The sequence below is a fragment of the Lontra canadensis genome, unplaced genomic scaffold (assembly GCF_010015895.1).
Source record: "Lontra canadensis isolate GAN:19392208 unplaced genomic scaffold, GSC_riverotter_1.0 scaffold28, whole genome shotgun sequence".
Classification (NCBI taxonomy): Eukaryota; Metazoa; Chordata; class Mammalia; order Carnivora; family Mustelidae; genus Lontra; species Lontra canadensis.
The window spans coordinates 11,052,387-11,073,589 of NW_022631022.1; the positions used below are offsets into that span (position 1 = coordinate 11,052,387).

The 21,203-nt window shown below is 35.5% G+C and overlaps 1 protein-coding gene across 4 annotated transcripts in view; it reads right to left on the reverse strand.

The window, feature by feature from the left end:
• Nucleotides 1-21,203, reverse strand: part of TCF12 (transcription factor 12) — a 381,460-nt gene that overhangs the window by 76,665 nt on the left and 283,592 nt on the right. For all 4 annotated transcript variants that reach the window (XM_032864863.1, XM_032864864.1, XM_032864865.1 and 1 more), the window contains 2 exons: nucleotides 8,004-8,139; nucleotides 3,850-3,902 (listed from right to left, as the gene is read on the reverse strand). In XM_032864863.1, the coding sequence (XP_032720754.1) occupies nucleotides 3,850-3,902; nucleotides 8,004-8,139 (189 nt within the window). The remainder of the gene's footprint in view (nucleotides 1-3,849; nucleotides 3,903-8,003; nucleotides 8,140-21,203) is intronic.

The window sequence follows — 21,203 nt, forward strand, 5'->3', positions numbered from 1 at the left end:
AAAAATATCCTTAAACGTTCTATCTTGGTACAAATCTGATACAGATGAAAAACAACTGATGTACATAGAAGGATAAAGACTAAAGTCAGTGGTTAGAGAAGGGGAGAAGCAGCTCAGGAACCCTAAAAAAGGAGGAAAACACCTCACAAAGTCAAAGCACCATACCTTTTGAAAGTCTCCTAGATAAACCTTAATAATTACAAATGCCACCTATTATTTATCAGCCAGGATACTTCAGTGACTGTTTATACCGTTTCGTATCTGGACTGATTTTTTGTATGTTCCCCAATCCTCTTCTGGAGTGGGAAAGTGAGCCTGTCAATAGGGAAAGTACAAAAATTGTGTCTGGTATAGAATCCAGTAATGTTGTACTTCTAGATGTGTCCTGAGCATGTGTTTATTTTCTCATGTTTATGCCTTCCACGGTTCATCCTCCCTATTCTCTAACAGAAGAATTGCTACTTACCTTTCTGGACACAGTTCAGATGTCAACTCCCAAGGCTATTAGTATTTCCCAAGGTAGGATTAGTTCTACCTACCCTCTGTTTCCAGAGTGCTTGGTATACACCTTTACTTGCCTCATTGCAATATAATTAATTCACTGAATGCTTGTTTCTCATACTAGATGGTAAGTTCCTTGAAGGTACTGGTAGTGTGTGTATATGGTAGAATTTTCAATGTTTAAGCATCATTCCAGTGTTGTTGCTACCATTCTACATTGTCCAGTATTTCAACCTACCTAGAAAAGCAAGTAGAAAATGTAGTGTGCTTAAGGATGCCTTTTTTTTTTTTTTTTAAATAGCAGGAAGGAAACTAGGATCACTATGCTTTTTGGTTAAGTGCTGGGCACATCAGGGTTTTTCTGGGGGGAGGTGGAGGGGCACATCAGTTTTAAAACTGTAAGTACTTAGCATTTTTAGACCTGAAAGGAAATTCAGATTTCCCACTTCAAACTTCCTAAGGGCTAACTGACAAGGCCAGAGTCATACAGTCAATCATCAACTGAGCCAGCAGATTTGAGCAGATCATTCTCCTAACCTTACTGACCATGCTGCTTTAAAGATGCCAACACATCCTTACTGGGACTTTATCCACAGATAGGAATTACCATTCAGTTGATCTGCAGAGAGGAATAAAGGAGCTTATGTTACCTAAATTTATACCATGACTTACAAAAAGAAAAGGCCTCTAACCAATGCTATGTGGTCAACTAAGTAGATTATCAATGCCTTTTGCATGTTAAGTAACCCTACCTTCTGTTTTCTGTAGCAGTAAGAGTAGTACAGTATTAACCTAGTTCTTCTACTGTTTATTTAGTAAAGGTAACATGTGTTTTACAGATGATTGAAGATATTTGGATAAGCAGCAAGCTGTGAAATCTGAGATGTTACTGCCAAGTTTCTACTTTTGTTTGGGAAGTATAATATTCAAATGGTCATGAAATAAAATACACATTTCCATTTCATTTTTATACCTTTTTATAATTCATATTGTTAAACGTCTATACACTGCATATATCTCAGTAAAAGCATTTCAACAGTAAAAGCACTGTAACTTTAAATTCCCATTTGCTTTAGATACTGAAAAGGTAAATACTGTAACCATAAGTATTCTCAGAAGTTTATTATTTTGTTAATACTTATCAAAGTATCATTTTTAAAGTTTAAAAAAAATTCTCTTTAAAAAACCTGAGATTTCAACATAGCACTTAATCTAAAATACACTTTCAATTAATTAAGATGCATTTATTCTTTATATATCCTTAATAACATTCAATATGTCTAAATACTATATTCAGCATGGTTTCTAAGTAGTGTATGTCAGATGCGGATGTTAAATATAGAATTGAAAACACTGAATTCTATTCTGTTCTAAGGTAGTTAGTAACACGATAGGTAAGTAGGCTTGGCTTATGAAATTTCCTAATGGTTCTCAAAGAAATCAAAGCTCAGAATTCAGTGGCCTTCCCCTTCTCTGTGGCTTGTCCTGACACAGAAGACTAGTAGAGGGAACTACCCCCAAGCAGTGAATGCTGTTATGATTAGGACTGGAGGGAATATTGGTTACCTCTTGTGTGTATACTCTTTCCAGGCTGTTCTATTTTGCCCTTTTGTTTTAAACATGAAAAAACTACGAAACACTGAAAATAGGTTGTTTCTTAAAATCAAGGTCAGGCTAAGAGAAATAGGATGAATTTTTCATTTATAAATCTTATTTTTTTTCACCTGTGTCGTTCTGCTAAATAATAATATGCAATTTAACCTTTATTACTTTCATAGAATTATGGCAATAAATTACAAGAAAATTGCAGTTACATGTTTTAGCAGTTCCGTCAATTTTAAATATGATTTCTGTTAATCTAGCAGAAATCATCTGTTTTACTGTTGAACCACCTACCCCAGCACAGCACACAACTGTTAAAATGTAAATTGCCCAACTATATTTAGCTGTTGTGGAAAAAAATTCCTGTCTTCGGGAATAATGATTTGAGGCATTGTGTTCATTTTGTTTATCAAGCAGCTATTCAGCCTCTAGTGGGCCCAAGTGCTTATGCAAGCAAAAGCTTTTAAGAATGCCTGCAGCTGCAATCCAACCTTCCAGGTAGGCTGCAGGTTCAGAGCACAGCTGCCCTAGGCTGCATAAAACTCAGATCCATCTGGAACTGGGTTTCAAAGAGGATTTCAAATTTGAGTTTTCATGTATCACACGGAAGAGAAGGCAGGGGAAGAACACCGGAAAGAAGGAAGGCAAACAACCAAAAAGATGATATCTCTACTTCAGCCTTAATAAAAAATAAAAAGCTCAGACCCATGCTGCTCCTTCTAGATTACTACTTGCCAAGCCGGATATTCCATTCAGTGTATACTTGGATGAGCTGTGACTCATCCAGCAGCACCTGCGCCCATGTGTTAAGTACTGCCACATAAAAGCCCAACATCCATTTACACAACAAAGAGATGTACCCTACAAGGCATGGGGCCTCAATCCAAAAGCCCCACTCTCCATTTGTTCTAAGCAAAGGGAAAGGAGAAAAAAAAATCTTCCCTTCTCACACCAGAGATTTTTAAAAATGTAGGTGGATTTTTGATGTAGGTTAATTTACAAATACTTTCACTCTTTAAAAGAATAAAGTATGTTTAATAGCACAAACACCCCTACAGCATTAGATTATCACGGCCATTAATGATTGTTCACCAAACCTTTCCAACCTCCTTCATGAAAGCTCTTTATTCTCAAAGGATACATTTTTTGAGCAAAAGGGGATCAACAAACTAGTTGCTTGAAAGCTTTCCTGATGCTAGGCTGAAGTTAGGAAAGGCTTAATGAAGGCTTTAAAATCCACAAGGGCTTCACAATGAACATCTGACTCGGTGATTTATGCATATTAATAACTTCAGTCCTACTGAGGCAAGCTGAGCCGAACATGTCCTCCGAATCTTAATGTCTTTAGCTCCACTGGGATTATTACAAATGTAAATTTCTAAGATTCTCAGCTATTAATCTCTGTCTGTCCTCCTGTTCAGCAACATAATGACTAATTAAACATCAAAAGACCTGTACAGGATATCTTCTTTGACAGCTACCGGCCTAGTCCTCTTCCCAAGAGGGGAATTCAAATGACAGGGACACGGAGTAACAGCATATGAGTAAGCTACAAATTACTGCAGAGAAATCTGAAAACCTAACATTAAATGTGGATTTATCTCAATCAATGATTCCATTAAACAGTCAACAGTTACTATGTGAAGTGTGCCTGCTGACGCCAATCGAATATATCCTTACAGCCAGCAAATATTGAATACCTGAAATGAGTTTGTTTACCACAAAGTCAAAAAAATGGGTACTTACTGAAGAAGGCAAACCAGGAGGCACCTTTCTGACTTTCTTTGCTTGCAAAGGATCTGCATTTGGAAAACAATATTATTTCATCAGAATTTCTATTTTAAAAGGTCAGACTTCAACTGCCAGAAATTTTTTCCTTCTAGTGCCTTGTTTTCCAGTACTTAGGAAAAAGCAAGGGCATATAGGGATGGGGGCTTCGTTCTTTCTGACGGTTCCTGGGCAAAACAGTTCTCCTAATGAAGGGATATATTCTGAAATACGTTATCAGGTAAGTTTAGGAAGATGAAAGCAAACAAAGTAAAACAAGAAAGAAAATAACAAACCAATAAGCATGTGTGAAGGGAATTAATATTTCTTAAAAACTCATTACGTGCCAGGCTCCATACCAGGCACTTTATATCACATATCTCACTTTCACTTGCAGAGGGCATTTGGTGCAACAGGTCACTTTAATAATACAACTGCTAAAAGGAGACGCAAATTTAGTGTCCACATCACATGAAGAATTAGGTTTAAGAGCATATTAAACAGACTGAAAGCTAATGCTGTGCTACAATTTATTATGTTAAAAATTTGAAATAAAATTTAATGAATGAAAAATTATGCTTGTAATCATGTCAGAGGAAATGCTACATAAACTATTAAAATACAGGCACTGTCATATACAATGTCATCTAGTATTCTGTAAGAATATTTACTGTTTACAATGCGTGGATAAAACTGCAAATTCAGTACTAACTGTTGTGTGATTTGTCCATGGATGTTGATATTATTTCAAAAATAACTAGAGAAAGCCTATTTCTTTATAAAATATAAATGAGAACCTGACTATTTTCACAGATACCTGATCAGCTTTACTTGGTATTTTAATTTTACTTATCTGTAAAATTTAAAATTTAAAACTTGTCCATCTTATTTATTGTAAAAAAAAAAAAAAGGTGGTAAGCGCAGCTTTCCAATCTTAAACAAATAATGGATGAAATTCAGAGGGTTTCGCTAGTAATAAGGCTGGCATAAAGTATACTATTTTGCAAACCATAAAAATGAGTATTAAACAAGCATATTTTCCTGTGTCATAAATTATACGACACAGTAAGACAGTTGTTTAAGAAAGAATTAAATTCGTATTTTAAATTAGGACAGGGCATCTTTACAATAAGGCTGCAGAGCTAAAAAAGTAACTTTAGAAGTAGCATGTGGGAAATTTTATACATTAAAAAAGGGGGCAAATCATTCATTACTATTTAAGTTCCTATACCAAGAGGCAGCCTATATTTCCTTAAAAGAAAAGCGCCAAGATAAACAATATCTGGCACACTCTATACTTATAAATCTTAGAAGCAAATTTTTTATTCTTTGTGAGGCTTTTCTAGAACCTAACTCTTTGAAACTAACAAATATAGTATCCTTTGAGCAAAAGCCACACTCTATACCAAGAGAGTCAACTGAACTGCTCCTATCAGTTTGGAGCTCATCAATCTATTTTGGATTAATAACTAGCAGAAGATGTTTTCTTTAGTTTAGGACAGTTTATACTGCCTATGTAATAGAAATGTTTCTTTTCTTTCTTTATTCTTTTTTTTTTTTTAGTTAGAGAGGAGGTGGGAGGGGCAGAGGGAGAGGCAGAGAATCAAGCAGGCTCCACGTTCAGCATGGAGCTTGACATGGGGTTTGATGATCTCACAACCCTGAGATCATAGTCTGAGCCAAAATTGAGAGTCAGAAGCTTAACAACTGAGCCACCCAGGCACCTGGAAATGCTTATTTTATATTTTTATCTCATCACTGGCTGCCACTGCACAATTATGTACATAATGTTCTATTTAAAAATAATGAATTTGGGATTCATAGTTCACTTTAGAGGGGTTGCAAAGTCTAACAGTTTAGAGTAAGCTGGCTGGATTCAAATTTCAGCTCCTAATTTCAGCAGCAACAAATACAGTGGCTATGTGAACTTGGGCAAGTTATTTTTAATCTCTTTGAGCTTCCGTTATGTAAGATGTAAAAAGGGAATAACACCCCTTAGAGCTATTGTAGTAAAGATAATATGGAAAGATATTTGGGGCAGTGCCTGACAAGAGAGTGACAATAAATTTTAGCCATTATTACTATGTTTATAATAAATTCTGTGGCAAAATATTATAATTTAGATAGCTAGATGCTGTTTTGCAGAATGCAGATTTCGTAAAGCATCAAGGCAGCTTGAGAAGATACTGAGGTGGGTACAGATGATCTCTGAAGTCCTTTCAACTCTGAGATTTTATGAGTAACTACAATGCCAAGAAAGAGTGGCAGAGTGAGAAGTAACAATGAAGAATGGAATAACACTCCACTAAGTGGTATTCATACAGGAAATGAGCGGGCTTTCTTGGGTACCAAGTCTTGGCTAAGTTGCTTAGCTTCCTGGGTCTTGATTTCTCATCCGTAACACAGGTTAGTATTACAACCTCAGAGAACCTGTGTAAAGATATATACTTGGCATGGAGGAGATGAAAGTATCGATCACTATCATAATCAAAATAAAAAAATGAAAATGAAGATATAAGTTTTAATTTCTGGAAAACTTGAGTTTTATACCTCCACCCTAATTCCTAGTGAATCAATAACTCATTTTCTCCCTTGATTTTTAGTAATATTATATGGGTCCATATTAGTGCTTTTTGACATAGTATGTACTCACATAGCTTACTAACAAGATATTTCTCTAGTGACACTAACACATCTAGATTTAAATGAGTGTTCCTACCCTAACTCATTTGGTGGGAAACAAAAGTGAAGATGGAGAAAAGATGCTTTACAATTTATCATTTCTTTAATAAACATTATACTGGTCTAAATCTTCTGGGCTTACTTTATTACACATACTAATTCACCCATAATGCTGAGAGGTGGGCATATCTAGTCAGAGCTCTCTATGCAAACATGATTATCATTGCCCTTTCATATATTCAAGCATACTCTAGACCCAGGGACAAGGGCTATTTCACAAAAATCTAGTTTTCACAGAAGGAAGATATATAAATTGGTATTTGCGGAATAAATAACTATGACATATTTTCTTTTTTTTTTTTTAAAGATTTTATTTATTTATTTGACAGAGATCACAAGTAGGCAGAAAGGCTGGCAGAGAGAGGAGGAAGCAGGCTCCCCGCTGAGCGGAGAGCCCGATGTGGGGTTCAATCCCAGGACCCTGGGATCATGACCTGAGCCCAAGGCAGAGGCTTTAACCCACCGAGCCACCCAGGCACCCCTATGACATATTTTCTTTTAGTGGGATATATTTATTTCAGAAGCTGGCCTATCCTTGATAGAATTATCCTGTACAACTTCAATTTTGTGTAAAGGAAGATTCCTATGAAGGAATCACCAATAATTCTCACACTTAAAAACTGCTTGGATAAGGAGCCAGAGTGTACCTGAGGCTTGCTGTAAGCAGCAACACAAAACAGACTGGCCTGGTTAGGGTATGTATAAGGCATAAAAGAAGGAAGCTAAAGAAAATTAGGGTTCAAAACTTAATAGATACTGAGTTTCCTTTTGAGGTGATGCTTTGGAACGAGACCGAGATGATGGCTGCACAGCACTGTGAATATACTAACCTTCACTGCATTGTACATTTTAATATGATTGATTTACCTCAACTTTTTAAAAAATGGGGAGTAGAAAACTTCAAATGCAAAGAACACTGATGTGGAGTCAGAAATTCTTAAATTTTATCTTGGATAAACCATCTACTAATTATATGAATATGTCCTCTTGAGCCTCATTTTATTTAAATCTAGTTATTACACTCACTGACCAGCAGGGCTGTTGGACCTAAGAGATGACAAAGTATGTAAAAGCACACTGTTAACTGTTCAGCATTATATCAATCTCAGTCAAAAATAAGGTATTAATATTAGCCCACGGCATTTTTATTATAATAGGAAAAACCAGTCCCACTTTTCACTATTTAGTTCCTCTTATGATGACCAAATAAGAATATTAAATTGATTGTTTATTAAATATCTGATACATTATTATATGCAAATTAGCCTTATTATCAACATCATATCTAAGAACCCAAATTCCTACTAAATAAAAGTGTAGCCAGAAGACTAAGAGTTTAAAAAAAGAAAAGGAACATTTGTAAGATAGGATTTGTTGTACAACACACTTACCAAGTGCTGTAGAATCATGGAGTGGTCTTCTCCTGGAACTTGAGGCAGAGAATGAGTAGTATGGTGTTCCAGGTTTTCCTGAAGAAGAGAGCTGTGCTGGGCTTCCAAGGCCCAGATCTTGTCTCAGGAGACTAGACTATAAAACAAAGCCAAGGAAAGAAGTTATCTTCCTACAGATACCAACCCAAACCTGAAAGTATCACCACTTCTGAGTTAATCCCAAAGGTTATTCAGAGGATGCTAGTACCTTCAACCATGCCTTGAATTTAGATGCATCGATAAAATACTTGAGTTCTAGGAGACCACTGGATTAAACTTATATTTTCTTTCCCTATCTTCATGTTGCCTGCTTTCTAGTAAATATTCAGATCTATGCAATCTTAAGGTTGAAAGATACTTTAGTTACAATGTGGTCCACCCTTTAATCAAGAATATTTTTGAAAAATGGTCACCAAGTCTTTGCTTGAATGCTTTCATGACCATACATGGCAGTCTATTCTGTTCTTTTTCCTTTTCTATTTTAGGATGGCTTTCATTATTTGAAGAAGGCCAATATTGTCAAGACTAGCCATTCCTGTTTTCTTCAACTGCGTCTCATGGCATGGGACTGAATGAAATCCTTATCATTTCTGACATAAGACCTCTGGATTTATTTTCAGTTTCTCAACGTGTCTTGTAAAACAGAATGGATAACAATGCCCCAGATGTGGTCTGATTAGTGCAGAGTCATTTTCAACATTGCATTTAAATAACCCATTTGTGCTAGCTCATATTAAAAGTTTAGGAGTGATCACATGCTGTTACTCTTTATTGCATATCTTGCTATCAAATCCTGTCCCCTCCAACAGTTTCCTTGTTCACTTGGGTTTTTTGTCCCAAGTGCAACAGTTAACATTTACCTGATAAAATTCATTTTCTTACATTTTATTTATTTATTATTATTTTTTTTTTACATTTTATACACAATATTCATTTCTGCCTTTTTAAGATTCCAAGTCTGTCAACTGATGCATTTGCTAGTCTTTCTAGTATTGGGGCATAAAAAATGGGATTAAAAAAAGACATCAGGATGACAAGGCTGAGGAGATCCCTATGCTATGCTATATGCTACAGTGACATGAGACTTTGTTAAGTGCTTCACTGAAATCCAGAGATTCAGCTGACCCTACTCACTGACCTACTAAACCAGTGACCCTAACATAAAGCAAATGAAGTCAATTTGGCAGAATTTGGTTCCAACTTTCTGGTAGCAGACAGAAAAAGGCCTCAACTGGAAAGGGTGCTGGATACGGTTGAGAGAATGCTCTCATGTGAAAAGAGCTGTGATCCCTCTAATAGACTATCCTCCTATCCCAAATTTAATACCTGCCATCACCATATTCTTAGTAGTTAGTAGTTATAACTTAGTAGTTGTCCTTTTAGCCACTGATTATCACAGAGGTACTGCTTTGGTCAGAAAAATTCAGAACTTTGTAACAGTGGTCATAGTATCCCAGTTCCTGCCTCCATTCTAATAATCAAGGAAAACTCTCTTTCAGTTTATCACATATTTAATGATTTTAAGTAATTTTTGTTGTTTCAGCTTAAAAAAATTCAGCTGGAACTCACATAGCATACAATTAACCATTGCAAAGCTTCCACTCAGTGACATCTGGTGCATTCACAATGTTATATGACCATCACCATCTAGTTATAGAACATTTTTATCACCTCCAAAGGAAACCCTATTGCCATTAATTAGTTACTTCCATTCTTCCCCTCCTCTAGCCTTTGCAACAACTAATTTCCTATCGCTATCAATTTACCTATTCTGAATATTTCATGTAATTTGGAACCATATGGGACCCTCTTTCACTTCACGTTTTTTGAAGTGCATCCTCACTGTAGTTTTTTATCAGTACTTCATTCCTTATTAGGGCCGAGTAATATTCCATTGTATAAACATACTATAATCTGTTTATCCATTCATGCATTGATGGGACATTTTAGTTGTTTCTAGCTTTAGACTACTGGGCATAGTGTTGCTATGAATATCGTGTATGGGTATTTGTCAGAGTACCTGTTTTCAATTCTTATTGGAGATACCCAAGAGCAGAATTGCTGGGTCATGTGACAATTTAAGGAACTCCAAACTGTTTTTCACAATGGCTGTGTCACTTCACATTCCCCCCAGCAATGTATGAGGATTCTAATTACATCCTTACCAACACTTGTTACTTGCTCTTTTTTTTTTTCCTTCTTTTCTCAATTATAGACATCTTTGTGGGCATGAAGTAGTATCTTACTGTAGTTTGATTCCCATTTCCCTAATGATTAATGATGTTGAATATTCCTTCATGGGCCTGATGACCTTTTGTATATCTTCCTTAGAAAAATATTAGTTCAAGTCCTTTGACCATTCCATTTTTGAACTGGGTTGTATTTCTACTGTAAGAATATTATACTGTAAGAATTCTTATATGTTTTGAATACTAGACATTTATCAGATATATGATTTGCATGTCCCATTTTGTAGGTTGTCTTTTCACTTTGTTAAAAAAAAAGATTTTATTTATTTATTTGAAAGGGGGAGAGAGAGCATGTGTGCATACAAGCAGAGGGAGCAGCAGAGGGAGAGGGAGAAGCAGACTCCTTGCTGAGCAGGGAGCCTGATTCAGGACTCGATCTGAGGACCCTAGGACCATGACTTGAGCTGAAGGCAGGTGCTTAACTGACTGAGCCACCCAGGCATCCTGGTCTTTTCACCTCTTAACATCCCTGAATAAACACAAGTTTTTACTTTTGATAAAGTCTAACTTACCTTATTTTTTTTCTTTGTTGTGCTTTTGGTGTCATATCTAAGCATCCACTGCCAAAGTCAAGGTAATGAAGATCTATCCCTTTATTTTCTTCTAAGAATATATAGTTTTAACTCATACATAGATCACTGACACACTTTGAATTAATTTTTGTATATGGTAGAAGGTATGGGGCCAACTTCATTCATTTGAAAGTGTATATCCAGTTATGCTAGCACCATTTGTTAAAAAGAACAGTATTTCCTTACTCAGTGCTCTTGGCACCCTTTGCTGAAAATCAATTGCTCATAGATATTTGGGTTTATTTCTGGACTCTCAATCTTATCCTATTTGTCTGTATGTCTGCCTTATGCCAGCTCCATAGTGTATCTTTGTTGTAAGTTTTGAAATTGAAAAGACTGCGTACTCCAACTTTACTCTTCTTTTTCAATACTGTTTTGGCTATTTGGGAATCTTTGAAATTACACATAACTTTGAGAACCAGCTTTTCCATTTATATAAAAAGATACCATTGGAATTTTGATAAGGATTGCACTTTGAGGAGTTTTGTCATCTTAACATCATTAAGTCTTCTGACCAATGAACACTGAATATTTTTCTATTTATTTAGGTATTCTTTAATTTCTTTCAGCAGTGCTTTGTAGTTTCCGGTATATAAGACTTACACTTTGTAGTTAAATTTATTCCTAGGTATTTTATTCTTTTTGGATGCTAAATGGAGTTGGTGACTTAATTTTATTTTTGGTTTGTTCATTATTAGTGTATAGAATAGAACCATTTTTTGTGTGTTGATCATGAATCTTGCAACTATGGTAAATTCATTATTAGCTCAAATAGCTTCTTTTTTAGTTTTTAATTTTAATTTTTACTTTTTTTTAAAGGTTTTATTTATTTATTTGACAAAGAGAGAGAGAGAGAGAGTGAGAGAGAGAACACAAGTCAGGGGAAAGGGAGAGGTAGAAGCAGGCTCCCCACTGAGCAAGGAGCCCGATGTGGGATTTGATCCCAGGACCCTAGTGTCATGACCTGAGCTGAAGACAGACACTTAACCAACTGAGCCACCCAGGCATCCCTAGACGTCCTTGTCTTGTTTGGTTTTTTTTTGTTGTTTTTTTAAAGATTTTATTTATTTGACAGACAGAGATCACAAGTAGGCAGAGGCAGGCAGAGAGAGAAGAAGGGAAGCAGGCTCCCCACTGAGCACAGAGCCTGATGCGGGACTCCATCCCAGGACCCTGGGATCATGACCTGAGCCAAAGGCAGAGGCTTTAACCCACTGAGCCACTCAGGCGCCCCCCCCTTGTCTTATTCTTAATCCTCTACACCAAACATGGGACTCAAAGTCACAATTCTGAGAACAAGAATCACATGTTCTACTGAGACAGCCAGCTGCCCCATCTTTTTCACAATCTTAGTGGGAAAGGCTTTCATACTTTTACCATTAGGCATGATATCAGCTATAGGTTTTTCATAAATGACCTTTATCGAGTAGAAGTTCCCCCCAATCCTAATTTGTTAAGTGTTTTTATCATGAAAGGATGTTGGATTTTTTCAGATGCTTTTTCTGCACTGATTGAGATGATCAAATGATCCCCCCCCTTCATTCTGTTAATAAATTACAATGATCACTTCTCATATGTTGAACTACCCTTGCAGTCTTTTTTTTATTTTTTAAAGATTTTTATTTATTTGACAGAGATCACGAGTAGGCAGAGAGGCAGGCAGAGAGAGATGGGGAAGCAGGCTCCCTGGCAAGCAGAGAGCCTGATGTGGGGCTCGATCCCAGGACCTTGGGATCACGACCTGAGCCAAAGGCAGAGGCTTTAACTCACTGAACCACCCAGGTGCCCCTACCCTTGCATTCTTGAGATAAAACCTACTTGGATCATGGTGTATATTCCTTTTAATATGCTGCTAGATTTAGCTTGCTATTTTGTAAAGGATTTTTACATTAATATACAAAAAAAGATATAGACCTGTAGTTTCCTTTTTCCTGGGATATCTCTGTCTGGCTTTATCCAGGGTAATGCTGGCTTCATAGAATAAGTGTTTATTTAAGAAGGACGGGTGTTAATTCTTTAAATGACTGGTAGAATTCATTAGTGAAGTCATTTGGTCCTAGGCTTCTCTTTTTCAAAAGAATTTTTATTACTGATTCAATCTCTTGTTTTAGCTCTGTTTAGATTTTCTATCTCCTCTTGAGTCAGTTTTCATACGGTGTATATTTCCAAGACTTTGTCCATTTCATCTGGGTTGTCTAATTTATTAGCATACAGTTATTCATAGCATTCATTTATAATCCTTTTTATTTTTGTAAGGCTGGTGGTAATACTCCTTATTTTCACTTCTGATTTTAGTGATTTGACTTTTTTTTTCCTTAGTCAATGTAATTAGGTTTGACAGTTTTTGATCTTTTCAAAGAACCAACTTTTGATTTTGTTGATTCTGTTAGTTTTTATTCTCCATTTTTAAAATTTCTGCTCTAATCTTTATTATTCCCATCCTTCTGCTGGCTTTCAGTTTAGTTTACTCTTCTTTTTTAAGGTTCCTATTTATAAAGTTAGGTTATTGATTTGAGATCTTTTTTAATGCAGGTATTTACAACTATAAATTTTCCTCTGATCACTCCTTTCAATGCATCTAATGTTTTGCTATCCTTTCCAGTAATTTTCATTTGATTTTTCAGTTTGTTTAAAAAAGCCTATTCAGCAATGCTGAAGCACACATGAGATAATCAATTACTAAACCAAAGATCATTACATCTTTCAGAAATGTTTATAATAAAGAAAATTTTTTCAGACTCATCAAAAGGTAAATTATTCTTTGAAGAGTTGGTATCTTCCTTTATAAAGGAGAAAAGTGAGGAAAAGAAAATTTCAAACACCAGACAATATATATGTGTACATGAAAAGACTACATAATATCAATATAATTATTTAGTATTTATTGCATAAATTCCAACAGATCGGAATTTATGAGATGAGGCTCAACAGACAGGAAAAGGAAGGTGTGATTATCAGACATAAAGGAGAAACAGTCCCTCTTAGGATAATAATCTCCAGAAGAAATGCTGAAATTGAGAAAATATATGTAACAGTTTTATTTCTATTTCTATAAGAAACCATTAGCAGTGACTCTCCTGATTATGTTACTCATGTGAGTAGTGCGACCCAGGAATCATCAAATCTCCAACACATTACACTGAGATTTCCATTGTCACACCTGTTCTGTCTTTCTTTTTTTGTCATGCTGGGCACATTCAACATACCTAAAATAGCAATCAGAATATGGCTCATAGTATGCTAGATGGAACATATTATTACCAACACGTCTGAGGTCAGGGGTCATGTACCTTGAAATTTTCCTCTAAATATCACTAATCTTTTACTAAGATGTTCCCTCCTCAGCGTAAAACTTACTTTCAGGATGGCATGCTTTGAGGCATCTGTTGTATATATTATATCATGTGCATTTTCATGTAGAAGGGACAAAAGAACTTGGTCATTTTACACAATTAAACAAATTCCGACAGGAGATGGGCATATAAGATGATGATTTACAACAGGGGTCAATTTCAAGGCCTACAGGTCAAATTGCACCTGGTTTTGCAAATACTTCTATTAGAACACAGTCTCACCCATTCATTTATGTATTGGCTATGACTGTTTTCATGCTACAGTGGGAAGAGGTTAGTAGTTGCAATGGAGATTGTATGGTTAGCAAAGCTTAAAATATTTACTATCTGGACCTTTTTGGAAGATGTTTATTGACCCCTTATATAATGCTTCGGTGGAGGGACAAAGGACTAAGTATGCTGAATGGTGAAGAACTCTTAAGTTTTAAGATAAAGACAGAGAAACTTTCAGATGAGTAAAATGTAGCCAGTGAATTACTTTTTCACAGAAGTAAAATATAGTTATAATAAAGACTGATAGAGGCATAAAATAAACTAAATGGTGAATAGGGAAATACATTTCTTATATTCCTAATATTCCTAAAAGTAGGCAGAATGTCTACAAAAACTGTGATGTCCTAAAAACAGCATGGGTTTTGGAATTAGCTACCCTGACTTCCAATCCTGACTGTATGATTCTGGTTAAATTATCTAACATTAATGCATTAGTTTCCTTTTGTATAATGGGCATATTAATAATTTGCTCACGTGGTTGCCAGTAGAAGTAAATAAGGGTTAAGTAAAAGCGAGTAGCATGGTTTTAGGCCCTAGTGAAAATAAAAAACTCAATTTCTTTGGGTTCTTTCCCCATAGATTACCACATTGTAAGGATCACAAAAGAAAGAAAATGAGGTGAATGGCATTTTATATACTGTTTCCAGGGCACAAACTCTATCCCCTAGGTCAGGAGACCTTGTCTGCCCTGAATCCAAGCTGGCTAAGTTACAACTCCTAATGGCTATAGTAAGAAAGGATATTGGAAATCAGAGAATGAACAGTTCCCTAGAGAGAGAGTTGACAATTAGAGGCTAAATTCAAAGAGGAGTGTGACAGATTCAAACTATACCAATCAAGATCAAGAAGAAATAGAAAACTGCCAACTTATTCTGAAAATTATTCAGCAGATGTGTCTTTGTATTATAAACTCACATACAACATACAAACATATATACATATTGAGTAAAAGAAAAGGAATGTGTATGCATAAATGTGGTGAAATATTTATGAAATTTCATTAAGAGCACATGGACATCTACTATATTATTCTTGTATCTTTTCTGTGGGTTTGTAATTTTTCAAAATAAAAAGTTGGGAAAAAATCAGAATAAATATCAAGGATTGACTAGCATACTTACAAATGTACCATCTCAATTAATATTTACTGCAATCTTATTATTATATAAATTATATGTTGTATAGATAACAAGTAGTAGAACCCTAATTTGAATCTAGGTCTGTTTAAGAGGCTCTTTCTTTATTACAAAGAAGACTTCCACGACAGCCCAGGAACCTAATTACCACTTACAAGACTGTTAACTTAAAAAAAGAGAAGTAACCTGTAAATGACTTTATGGATTACAATCCTAAAACTGTATTATCTATAGAACAGATACTGGTAGGTTTTGCACATATGCATGAAATAAAGGAAGAAAAAAAAAGAACAAAGGTTTTTAGGAGAAAACCTTACTTGTTACCAATTTTAATATTGATAAACCTTATGGTTTGGAAACATTCTGTATTCTTGATCTACGGTGAATATTAACACTAAAAAACCTCAAAGATGTTCTTCACTCAGCTGTCCTAATAAAAATAACCACGTCTGCCTGTTCAGTCTGTATCATGATTTATAGGATTAGGTAAGGTGAAAGTAGGAGAAATTGTTTCTTTTTAAGAACACAAGATGATATTCTATCCTGTTAATTCAAATGAATTGTTCAGTACTATAAGAAATACAAAAGAAGTTTAAGACAATATTTTCCTCATAAGGATTTGATAATCTAGGAAATAATACCCATGAAACTAATGGAAAATGACTAAAAAAATCAAGGGCTAAGCTATATGAAGCGTAACATTTTGATATTCTACCACTAATAAAATTATCTTTTATTTGATTCTTCAAACATTTTGGTAACACTAAATCACGAATAATAAACTATTTTAACTTTCGCCCTAAAATAAAATTATGTATCAGCTCCTATTATTGATTTTCCTGCCGGCTTAAAAACAAATGAGAAGCATTATTGATTACCACTGATCTTGTCCTGGAGGTATCTCAGGCAAAAAGAATACACAATCCCTGAGGATACAGAACTAGGCAAAGCAGTTTTATTCTGCGGAGCTGTCTTATTCAAGGCAGAATTAGTTTTCTGAAATGACAGACCGCTAAATTTCTTAACACAAGCTTAGAGGAGAATCTTTTTAATAGTCATCTAGAACCTCAACTGTGAAAAATATATCTAATTACTGAAGAATAACCAATGAAGGTTCATCCCTGGAACACTAATATAGCCTAGATTATTATAATAAAAACTAGAGTAAGTTTCATTTGATTTTTTGTATTTATTATTTATTTTAAATTATGTATGACAAACCTTTAGCCTTCCATAAAAATCTCTATTTTGTATGGAATTTTAGTAGCCTATGATATATATATATGTATATATATACACACACACACACACACATACATATATATATATTCATTCCACCCCCCCAGTTCTCTCTCCCTCTTTAAGTGTTTGAAAAACACTGACTCTAAAATGTGAACTTGAAAACAGACTAGTCAGTGTAAGTCTTCATGGTGATACTGACTAAAAAGTAAAGGAGAGGAATAGAGTAGTGAGCTTGGCCAACATCATTTATTGATGTAACTTCTTAAGTATCTAGGAAGGCACACTAAATGTGATTTAATAGGAAATGCAGAAGAATATCCTATGTAAGAATGGTGGGGCTCAGCAGCCCAGAAGATTCAGAACCACACTGCAGTAATTTGGATATTCTTTACCCTTAAAATGGGAAGTGTCTGAAATCTTGATAAACATAAATGTGCTTCCTCAGAACTGCTTTTCACCATTAAATGGCTTGGCCCAAACAGTACTAAATATACTTTGCTATCCATTCATAACTTCGGTTTAAATTAGGACCTAATTAACCCTATGTCAAAAATTGTTAGTGTCATTTTATGATCAGAATGAAGCACTAACTCATCAGTGATTTGTTTTCTAGAAAAATAAGATTCAAACTAACTAATGTTATAGTCACACATTGCAAAAACCTTAAAATATTTAATATGGACTTATGGAACCTCTGTTGTGTACTTTCTACACAATTCTTTAATTTCATGCCTATTTTACAGCCCTGAGACGGTACGCAGTTTTAATATATAAAGGCAAGCAGCTGTTCCCAGATTTGTCTTTTTGAAAGGGGAGTGTACTAATTAAAGAGGTAAAAAAAAAAAAAAGTATAAAACATAATCAAGATAAAGAACAAACTGTTAGAATTTCTCAGTTGAGTTCTTTATACTATATCATGCGTTTCTTTTGTCATTGAGGGATGAAGAAACAAAACTGTTCTAAGAGCAAAATTAGTACAGTTTTGCCATATTTGTAACTTTTTTTTTTTAACTTGAGAAACATCACAGTACAGTTTAGTTGTAAGTCCGCTTGAAGTTTCAGAGATTATGACAGGGAAACTGGAGAGTGACAAAGAAGCCTCTCACAATCAAATAAAAAACTCAGAGGATAAAGGGAACTAAGGCAAAATATAAATGTAGGGCTTTTATACTGTACCAGTCTTCTGTTAATTTTTTATAAATAATTTAAAAAGAGACTGTAATAAATTTTGAATTTGGAAAACACTGATATTTGTGAAATAATTGTATTATGATGCAAATTCATTTACATTGAAATTCCAGGGATATGTTAGCAATTATCAGCATGTTGTTAAAGAATTCTATCCTGAGAATCTCATTAGATAGTGATGCAAACTACAGTTGTTATCATTCTGAGAACAAAGGGATCTTGAATGAGTAATCAATAGCAACTGGCAGAAAATGAGACATTAATTATGATCCTCTCTAGTGTTTTGTCTAAGGCAAGATTTCATTAAATGCTTTGTGCAACCTGAATAGTTCCAAGTCATTACCAACACTTTGGACAATACATTAATTGAAGCAGGCGGGGGGGGGGGGGGGGGGGGGGGGGGGGTTGGATGAACAGGGAAATAAAGTAAAAGAAAACCTGAGATGTTTCCATTCCTTCCCCCAGGTCAATAAAAACACACCAACCACCACTACCCAACTGTTAGGCTTGTTCTTTTACAAGCCCCAAATCTTATAATCTCAACATGGTCTCTTGAAAATTTAATTATCATTTTCTCTACTTAAAGTGTCAGGCAGGTTGAGAAGATAATGACAGTCATCCATCAAATGCATGCTGCCAAGGCAATCAGCCCAATCTTTAAGAAACTACCTATGTACTATTAAATTAGTAAAACATGGTAATCTTAGCAGTTTAGATTTCCCAATCTTCTTTAATTATCAGTAGCAGAGGGAAATTTTACCATCTTAATATTTCATTTTCACTAATTTTTCTCTGAAATTTTCTCTCAAGTCCTGCATCAGCCAATGAAAAGGTATTGAGTGGGAAGGTATGGGGTACAGATCAATAATGGAAAAATTGGGGGGGTATAAAAAGAAAAATTATGATGAAAACCATTAAAAACCACTTTAACATATCCAGTGTTTAAATAATTGCAAATATGCAATGAGAATGACTTTCTTTTAGGTTTTTAAAGGTTCCCATTAAGAGAGTCCCTACTTTCGAAATGCTATAAGGGATTTCTTAAAAGCAAACTTTTTCTGAGGTTAGCAAGCCAGCATACTCTAGGCCCGTCTTCTTCCTAAGTGAGCAGTTTTTCTGAATGTGTGAAGTTGGAAACTTCCTTGTTAAATATAGTCCTCTGAAAGTCTTCCTGCAAAGTTACAGTGTGCCTTTGAACCCTTTCTTTTATGAATAAAAAGGAGCCTGCTATGTGAGGTGCTAACCAACATTAGAAGAACAGGAGATAAAGAAATGTCATTTCTCCCCTGCTTTTGTGAAGTGGTATTATGTAGCCCTAAGATTTTCAGCAGAGTTCTGATACTTAGAAAGCACTCCTCTTCCTTTAATGCTAGCTTTCACATCTTGTAAATGACTACCACCCCTTCCCAACAATCCCTTGCATTTTGAAGAATACAATTAAGACTAACATAAAAGACCTTACAGCAGTAGGCATGTAGTTAGATAAGCAATACTTTTGAACTGAAATATTCCCTACGGGAACATCTAGAAGTTAAGCTTTTTATTTTGGGAGTTTTCAAATATAAACAAAAATAGGAAAAAAAAATCCCAGTATAATGAACCTTCCTATACCTCTCACCCAACTTTTTTAAAGAAAAGATTTGAGAGAGCGCAAGAGAATGTGAGAGAGAGAGAGCGAGAGAGCGAGCGAGCTCAAGCAGGGAGGGTGCAGGGCTCAATCCCAGGACCCTGGGATGATGACCTGAGCTAAAGGCACTTGCTTAACTGACTGAGCCACCCAGGCATCCACCTTTCACCCAGCTTTAGTAACTGCCAGCATTCTTCTGTTCCTGCTTCATTTATTCTGCCAACTCTCAGTTCTTGGTATGGCCCTCACAATTGACAATAATATCTTACAATCATGTAATGCCCAGTCTGACATGTAATGCCTGGGTGACAAAAGGTCACCTCTTCTGTCAATTTTTTTCCTGAGATGGTGTCTAATCTCTAGCCATTATTTAATATACTCTTTTCTTCTAAGATAAGTTTCCAAAAGAATACATTGACTTTTAAACAATGTTCCCAAAAAACACTGAGTACCACCGAAGTATAATTAGCAAGTTTTATGGAGAGAACAGAAACAATGATCTTTTCCCCTGCCAAGTAACCTCTGCATCATCTTTCTTTGGCCTTTAACAGAAGCAGGAAATTATACTTGCCTACTGCCTGATACTTTAGATGAGACTTTCTTTCTACAAAGTAATTTATTTTATCTATGTTAGAAACTTAGAAGCTCACTCTGCAGGTAGCTAGCTGATGGCTTATCCTGGTTATATTTTCCTTCCTAGGTCACAGAATTCAGATTCAAAGATTTTCTGAACACCCACTGAATAAGCACGGCTCCTTCACACAGTACTTCATGAGTGAATCATCTTTTTGAGCTTCAACACTGATCCACAGACACTTTTATGTCTTTTTAACACTCCTGACTCCCAACAATCCTCCCATCACCATCAACTAATCTGTTGCCAAAAGATGCTGTACGTACTGGAAACCACTTGACTCCTGCCAAATTTTAAGTCCAATATTCAACTCTGACATGACCTATTCTTACAACACCACTGCTCCTTTACTACTTATTGCACTTGTTCTTTTGTATCGAGGTATTCACTATCAAGATTTTCTCCCCCAGTCCCAAAGTTTAATCACAGCTTCACTTCCTTCTTTTGGAAAACTAACGCACAAAGTCTATTACTTTAACCATTACCTCGTCACTACTTCGGTTCTTCTATCCTTAGCCATTTACCAGCTATGAAACATTGGATAAATTACATACTCTCTGAGGCTTCAGGTTCCTCAGTTGTCAAATGGAAAAACAGTAACAGCAAGAGCAGCAACACTTCTGTCACATGCGAGGACCATATGAAATGTTTGTAAGGTGCTTAGCACAAGGCCTGGCACTAGGAAACTATGATAGATGTTAGCCCTTATGTTTAGGCATACCTTGTTTTTTTGGTTTTTTTTTTTAAGATGTTATTTATTTATTTGACAGACAGAGATCACAAGTAGGCAGAGAGGCAGGCAGAGAGAGAGGAGGAAGCAGGCTCACAGCCGAGCAGAGAGCTGGACGTGGGGCTCAATCCTAGGACCATGAGATCACGACCCGAGC